The sequence below is a fragment of the Grammomys surdaster genome, unplaced genomic scaffold (genome assembly GCF_004785775.1).
Source record: "Grammomys surdaster isolate TR1022 unplaced genomic scaffold, NIH_TR_1.0 126531, whole genome shotgun sequence".
NCBI lineage: Eukaryota > Metazoa > Chordata > Mammalia > Rodentia > Muridae > Grammomys > Grammomys surdaster.
In genome coordinates, this window is record NW_021621323.1 from 3,758,353 (window position 1) to 3,766,651 (window position 8,299).

The following is an 8,299-nucleotide window of genomic DNA, read 5'->3' on the forward strand; positions in this document are numbered from 1 at the left end:
GAGACAGGGTTTCTTTGTATATCCCTGGCTGTCCTGGAACTCACTCTGTAGACCAGGCTGCAACTCAGCCTCCAAGTGCTGGGATTAAAGACATGCTTCATCATGTCCAGCTAAAATTTGAGTTTCTTGACTGCTGTTATTTAGCCAGGTTCTGTTCTGTTCATTGTCTTGCCCTAGGCCAGGTAATTAGTTGAGAAGGAAATAAATAATATACTACAGTCAGTGATTGTAGCTAAGTGGGAGGAGAGGGCATTTGCAGTGAGACATGGGTTTCAAAGTCTTTGAGCCCATGTCCTTATGGGTGGATAGTACATAGCATCCTTAGAGTTGGGAAGAGGGTTACTAAGAACATGGAACTAGCCTAGTGTTTGGTAAATGATTTCAAGAGGCCTATCACCTTATTTATTATTTGTTTATCATGTGTGAGAGTGTTGGATCTGCATGTATGTCTGTGCACCATGTGGGTGTATGGTATTCTTGGAGGTCAGAAGTGGTCATCAGATCCCCTGGAAGTGAATGTAGTTAAGGGTGGATGTAAGTCCCATGTGGGTGCTGGGAACTGAACTAGGGTCCTGCAACATCAACAAGTGCTCTTACCGGCGGACGAGTTGCTCTGGCTCCAGCCTCATATATTGAAAGCAGACCTAAAGAAGTAAAAATATTTGAGAGTAAGTATTGTTGGTTAGGATATTTGGGAAAATTTTTTTTTAAATATAAGTTTTTTGGTTTCATTTATTTACATTTCAAATGTTATCCCCCTTCCTGGTTTCCCCTCCACAAACCCCCATCCCACCCACCCACTCCTTTTTTTTTTTGAGATAAATTCTCATTATGTAGTTCAAGCTGGGTCTTCCCTAAGGACTCCTAACTTAGCTTTTTAATGCTGGAATTACAGGCATATGCCCAACTTCTATTTTGGATAAATTTTTACAGCTAGTTTTTTCAAAATAGCAGTGACAGACTACTAACCTGTTAGTCTATAGCTTAGCAGACCGCACTAGATGTGCGTGTCAGTGAGCTGGGCAGTGATGCTGCTCTGCCACGTGGCTTGCATGTAACAGATGTTGCCTGTTTGTTGCTCATCCCCAATGTCATGTGCCATTTTACAAAAGTGGGTAGTCAGAAGGACGAATTGACCAACCAGAAATGAAAATAATACGAAGAAATGATAAATGGGATAATGTTTTGATATGAAAATAAGCCAAATGTAGAGCTGTAAAAGACATACTTTGGGGAGGCTAGATGAGTGGGGCAGTATTAAGAACATTTGCAGCTCCCACAGCGGACTTCTTCAGTTTCCAGCTCTCACATGGGTGGCTTACACATGCCTTAAAGTTTTAGCTCCTGAGCTTCTCATGTCCTCTGTGGGTTTATGTATGTGGCTTGTGTATGCATTTCCCCAAGCCTACAAAAATAAGTCTTAAAAAAATATTGGTGTTGTGGGATTGTTGACATTGCAGGCTTTCTAAAGAGCCTAGATATGCAACCAGAGGAAATGGGGAATGTGTGTGTGTGTGTGTGTGTGTGTGTGTATACGCGCGCATGTGTGCGCACGCCTTTTGACATAAATGTTGGAAGTGGTACCAACTCATGCTGTAAGTAAAGCACTGGGCTTGAGGTTAGCATTCAGCAGTAATAAGATGGTTTCTTACCATTTTATTATACATGCAACAGATATTTTTTTTTCTTTTTGTTTTTTTTTATTTTTCGAGACAGGGTTTCTTTGTGTAGCCCTGGCTGTCCTGGAACTCACTCTGTAGACCAGGCTGGCCTCAAACTCAGAAATCCACCTGCTTCTGCCTCCCAAGTGCTGGGATTAAAGGCGGGCACCACCACTGCCCGGCTACATGCAGCAAATAGTAAGATGACTGTTCCATAACTAATTCTGTAGTTTAAGTTAGGAAGAAATACAGAGTGCTATGACAAGGGAGGGTAAGGGAGAGTGAGATTATGTCAAGGATGAGTCTGCTCTAGCAACAATAGACACCAAAGGCTTCAGACTATGGAACACCCATTACAGACCTGAGCACGTGACAGAGTCGGTTTCCAGATATGTACCCAGAGTTAAGACGATCTTTTTTACAGCTTCCTGACAGAAGAAGCATAGAGAGGAATGGTTGTTTTGACTTATAGTTTAAGAAGGGGTATTATCCATTATAGTGACGTATAGTGAGAGCTGGTGGGCCAGGCATGAGGTGGGCTGGTCACATTGTATCTGCAGTCTGGAAGTGGGACCAGGCATCAGATCTCTTCCCACAGAACTCCTTTCTAAAGGTTCTACCACCTTCCCAAATAGTAATACCAGTTAGTTAGGGAGTAAGTGTTCAAACACTGTGTAGGGGTGGGGTAGGAATACTTGTATCGGGTATTGAAGGCACTATATACTCCATGCAAATGCTCTACCACTGAACTATAACACTAGCCTTAGATTACTTCCTGAATTGATTGTATGAGTTGATGTCATTTATTAAGCCGTCTCTAAATATTTATGTTGCAAACCTCTGTGTTTAAGTTTGTGTATTTATTTTTGTATTTTTGAGGTCGTCTCTCAGTGAGTAGTCCTGGCTTGTGTAGAACCCACCTGCATGCCCCTGCCTCCAGAGGTGTGGAATTAAAGACCTGTGTCTCTGACGGACCAATAACTGTTTCTTCTGTGTAATTGTCCTTAAAAATGTTTCGGATTACGGAAGGCCTGAGACTGATTTCCTTGTTTGCTCTTTTAGGAATGCTTTAAAGGAAGTTGGGCTACTCACAAGTTACTACATAAGAAAGCAAGTAAGTAACGTTGCTCTCCTTATGCCTTTGCCTCGTGTTGGGCTTTGTCTCCGTGTCAGGACTTCTTTTAGTTCAGAAAGTATGTGTGTGAGTGTTCTGAAAATATATTCCTGACATCTGGAATTAATTTTTTTTTGGTAATATGTAATAAAATATGTCTGAATTATATCTGCTTAATCTTGTTTCATGGGTTTAATATGAAAGCATGAGATCTTTGCTGGGCTAGTACCTGATAGTGCCCTAATCTTTTGGCACCCTCTTGTCTTTGCTAGAAATGTTTGCATATTGTAGACTGAGGATGCAGTGCTATTTGATTTTACTTGGCCAGATCTCTGTTGCCCTGTAGCTGATAATGGTCTCACATTCTGACCTCCCTGTTTCTACTTCCCAAGTGCTGGATTATAGGCATGTGTCACCATACCCTGTTCATTTTTGGGGTATCTTATGTGACCCCACAAAATGAAACTATTAAGTGTTTCTTAGCTATTGTCAGCCACACTGATGTGATGTTTACTCAGGATAGCGTTTCTGTATCAGCTCCTTATCCTGTAGCTCAATAGTGTGGCTGGTTCCCTGGATATTGACAAGGACTTGCTATGTATAAGTAGTACCATCTGATGGTTGGAGGCTTGCCAGGTAGTGCGAGGCAGCGGGTGTAAACTTTCTGTCTTTAATGATTCTGGTGCCTTGTACTCATCTGCCTGTTTTTTAGGTGTTAGTTGGTCTAATAAAGTTTGTTAGATTGCTTTACCAAGGTATCTGAGGTTAGCCAAACCAACTTTGAAGGAAAAGGAAATAAAAATACTAAAAAGATATATTTTTCATGGTAGTATGAAGCAGTATCTGTGCTCAGTGAGAATTCTGGGTTATCCACAGGAGGAAATTTAGTCTGTGAGTGGGATGTACTATAAGCAAAAGTTCACTAAAGCATAAAGGAAGAGAGAAACTACTTTTGGTTTGTCCCTTGATGGATGTGTACGGCTTGGACATCGTGGATGTTGGGCCTTAGGGTGGATGAAGTCTGATGCTCCTTGGCACACTGCCTGTGTCTTATCTGGACCTACGGCATTGTGGGTTTTCAAAAGTAGTGCAGTATCCTTTGCTTTCACAGCTGTTTACAGAATTTTGCTTCCGGCCTCAGCTCATCTCAGGAGTATCAGGAATCTAGTGCTTGTCTAGCATTTGGGACTCAGATGAAATGAATCCTGAAATGAAAGCTTACTTAAATTTTCAGGTGTAAATTTCTAGTGAGCTCTGTGTAGAGATTAGAAAAGAACGTGCTGTGTTTCAGCTCTTGTTTGTCTTTATGGCTTTGTGTTGTTTGTTTGTAGTCTGCTTTCAAATCTCCTTTGAAAACAGTGCTTGTAGAAGGGCAGGAATGCTGATCTGCAAGGAGCTTTGGGTGGTAAAGGCTTCCATGCTTTCCTTCTCCCTCCCACTTCCTCCCTGGGAGTGAGGCTAAGCAAAAACCCTTGGCTCTTGTCTTGAGACAGAAACTAAGGTGGGCTTTTTTGTTTTGTTTTGTTTCTAATTGCATTTATCATTACATGCAACATGTGTAGAAGGCAGTCAAGACTTTTTGGGGGATATGGTTTTCTCCCTTCTACCATGTGGAGTATTGGAGATCAGACTCCAAGTATGACTTGAACTTAGTGACCCTCCTGCCTTACTCTTCTAACTGCTTGGATTACAGATTTGTAACACTGTGCTCAGCCAAAGCCTGAGTCTTGATTGTTCTAATGGAGATTTAAAAAGACAGAGTCCCAGAGGTTGCTGTTTCAGACAAACTACTTTATGCTAATTTTATCTAAAGCAAGCATCAGTTGTCATTTTGAAGAATTTTCAATAGTACTTGAATCTACTGACAGTGAATGGAGTCTATTTTTGTCTTGGGTTCATGAATAGTTTTGTATTGATTGAAAATCTTCACTTCAAAGCCAATGAATGGTTAAATTGGAAATTGTTTTTAATGTAAGTTTGCTTTGGGGTGATTTACGATCACTGATCTTAATAAGAGAATAGAATTCAGTTGTTAAGTCTGACTTCAGATGGGAAGGTTTTGCTCCTATTTGATATCTTAAAATTAACTTTTTATGAATTGATGTTGTAGAGAGCACATAGTTCCCATTGAAAGCTGTTCTGTGTGAGATTGTACAGTGTGTGTCTAGGTGGTGTTTCTTCCTGACACTGAGATCTGAGAGGTTAGATTGGATGCTTGCTGGATTTTTGTTCCACTAAATGAGAATTAAAATAAGCTGCTGTTCAGTAGTCTGCTGTCTGAAGCATCCTGTTCTTTACTTCCATTCACATCTGTCCATCTCTTTTTTTCAGAAGATGAAAAGGCAAAGCGAGAAGTATGTTCCTGGACAGTAGAAGGTGATATTAACACCGACCCATGGGCAGGCTATCGGTACACTGGTAAACTCAGACCACATTATCCACTGGTGAGTATGTAAATAATTAGAATGTAACATTGTGGTTAAAGCAATTTTCAGTTTTCTGAGATTGATGCTTGTAATTTTTATTCCAGTAGTGAATCATGAACAAGGTTGTCTTCAGAAAGAAGTGTACGTTGTAGCTCTTAGGAGCTAGTAGGACAATTGGCAGTTGTGGAAGAAATGGAAAGTTCTTAGATGGAAAGACTAAAACTTTATTAATAGAAGAATGGTGTATGTTACTGCTTTTCTACAGGTTTTTATTTTTTTGTTTTGTTTTTTTTGTTTTGTTTTGTTTTTTGTTTTTCGAGACAGGGTTTCTCTGTGTAGCCCTGGCTGTCCTGGAACTCACTCTGTAGACCAGGCTGGCCTCGAACTCAGAAATCTGCCTGCCTCTGCCTCCCAAGTGCTGGGATTAAAGGCGTGCGCCACCACTGCCTGTCTCTACAGTTTTTTAATATGACCCATTGTAACCTAATTACAATGGCTTAGGTACCTCTCCTATCCCTGTAAGACTCGAAGGTTGTTGTTGTTGTTGTGTGAGAGTTTCATGCATAAATACAATGTGTTTTGATCTGACTCACCTCTAACTCCTCGGTTGTTTCTCTACTACATTCCCCTCCCGACTTCATGGACGTGATAAGAAAACTACTGAGTTCACTTAGTGCACCAGCATGCAGGTTGGTAGGCTGTCTACCAGAGCATAGGCCCACTGTCAGGGACTCATTCCTAGCAGTCATCAGCTGCCTGGAGCTGCTCTGCTGGGGGTGGCACTTCATGAGCCCCTCCTTCAGCCACACTGCAATTTTGGCTGGTTTGATCTTGCACAGGTTGTATGCATGCAGTCACAACTGTTGTCAGTTCTTACATGCAACAGGCCTCTCATGTACAGGAAATGCTGTCTTGCTGCAGATGTCCACAACCTCTGACTTGTTGGGGAAAGCCTTAACTCCAATGATAAATAGATTCTTTACTCACAAAGCATTCTTGCCACTTTTGAACTGGGTACATGGAGTGAGCCTGCTCATTACTCTAGCTGGAAGGGTTCATAGCTGAGTAAGACTGCGGTTACTTTCCCTGGCATCGCACTTTCCAGAACTGTGAAAGCTAACCAGTAGATGAAGCTTCCACTTCAATACAAAATTGGTCTCTTCATAGGACTCAAGAGCAATTTGTTGTTTTGAGACAAGGCCTCTCCACATTGCCCTGGCAGTTCTAGAACTCACTATGTGTAGACCAGGCTGGCCTCAAACTCACCTGCCACTGCCTTCCAAATGCTAGTATTAAAGGCATGTGCAACCGCGTCCTCTGTGTGAGACTTCACTTGTAAATTTGCTATCTTTACCTATTTGATTGGTACCTTTAAAAAACCAAATGTCTTTAATAGTAAATTTGGAAAACTACCAGATACATAAGAAAGTTTCTGTATTCTCCCTCTAGGATTGTTACTTTACTCTGAGACATCAGTTTATTACTGTTAGCACCTTGCCAGTTTGGAGCAACAGGGTTCCTGCTGGTGCTGTTTGTTTGTTTGTTTGTTTGTTTGTTTGTTTTTTCGAGACAGGGTTTCTCTGTGTAGCCCTGGCTGTCCTGGAACTCACTCTGTAGACCAGGCTGGCCTCGAACTCAGAAATCCACCTGTCTCTGTCTCCCAAGTGCTGGGATTAAAGGCGTGTGCCATTACTGCCCGCCTGTTGGTGCTTTTTAATTTTCTTTTTTAAGGTTTACTACTTCTATTACTTAAATTATCATGTGTTTATATCTGTGTGCGAGTATGAGCACATGAGTTCATGGATCAGGAGAGACCAGAGGTGGTAGGTCTCTCTGGAGTTGGAGTTACAGGTGGTTGTAAGCCATCTCCTGAGCATGCTGGGAATTGAACTTAGGTCCTCTGGAAGAGCTGACTCTTAAACACTCAGCCATCTCTCCAGCCTTGTATCTAATCTTAAAGTGTGGACAGCCTTAGCCATTCTCCTTCTTTCTCAAACATGTATGTGTTACTGAGGCTAGAGGGTAGACTCGATCTCAGTGAGCACGACACGAATGCTATGACACTAACATGTCAGCCCGAACTTAGCTTTGACTTGAACTAGTTAACGGGTATTGAACTTTTGTCATTGTTGTTTTTAGATGCCAACGCGGCCAGTGCCCAGTTATATTCAAAGGCCGGACTATGCTGACCATCCCCTAGGTAAGTCCTGCTCGGCTCACTTCTGTGGTTTGTAGTCTGTGGGCTTGACTATCACTGCCAGGAGTGCTCTGTCGTCCACAGTTGTCAGTGCTGGACAGAGAATGGAAACACAGTTTCTCTTTTTAAAGCCACATTAGCACATTTAAGGTAAAGATTTTTTTTTTTCCTCATTAGGAATATATCCAGTTCTGAAAACAGTATTTATGTGGCTATTAAAGACTACATTAAAAAATATACTGTATTTAGTGTTAAATGAGCTGCCAGATGGGAGGGAACAGTTTTGATTTTCTTTTTGCTCTTATCTGAGTTAAGGCAAAAGTAGATTATGAAGGCCTGAGCGAATGCCACATTGCCATCTTGGGCTGTGGCAGGAGAAGAAAGACTAGTAAGGCTGGTGGACTGGCGGCTGTGCTGAGCGTGGGGGGAGACTCTCCTTAATCCTGCTGACTGACGTTTATTTTTGCTTAACTATGTGTCAGGCTCTGTGCTAAGTTCTTTGCACGTGTTATTGCATTTAATACTTTGAACCTTTCTGAGGTGGGTCCTGTTGTCTTCTCTGTTTTATAGATAATATTAGAGAGGCATGCAGAGAAGATGGGTAACTTGCCACCCAGGTCAGTGGACTGAGTCTCTGACCTTTGGATTTGTACAGTATTTAGGTTGGACTAGGGGCTAACTGGGTTTTGCATGTCAAAAATGAGAAATGGTTGAATACCTGCAGTTTTACATAATTTGTTTATTTTAAAATGTAAGACATTTATAAATGCTTGGTCTTGATATGATCTTACTACCTAGCCCAGGCTGGCCTCACTTGAGACATGATCTTATTACCTAGCCCAGGCTGGCCTTACTACCTAGCCCAGGCTGGCCTCACATGAGACATGATCTTATTACCTAG

At 41.7% G+C, this 8,299-nt stretch overlaps 1 protein-coding gene across 1 annotated transcript in view; it reads left to right on the forward strand.

Annotated features, from left to right (window-relative positions):
* Positions 1 to 8,299, forward strand: part of Metap1 (methionyl aminopeptidase 1) — a 34,672-nt gene that overhangs the window by 4,556 nt on the left and 21,817 nt on the right. Inside the window, exons 2-4 of the mRNA XM_028760426.1 lie at positions 2,724 to 2,775; positions 5,107 to 5,219; positions 7,341 to 7,401. Of these exons, the coding sequence (XP_028616259.1) occupies positions 2,724 to 2,775; positions 5,107 to 5,219; positions 7,341 to 7,401 (226 nt within the window). The remainder of the gene's footprint in view (positions 1 to 2,723; positions 2,776 to 5,106; positions 5,220 to 7,340; positions 7,402 to 8,299) is intronic.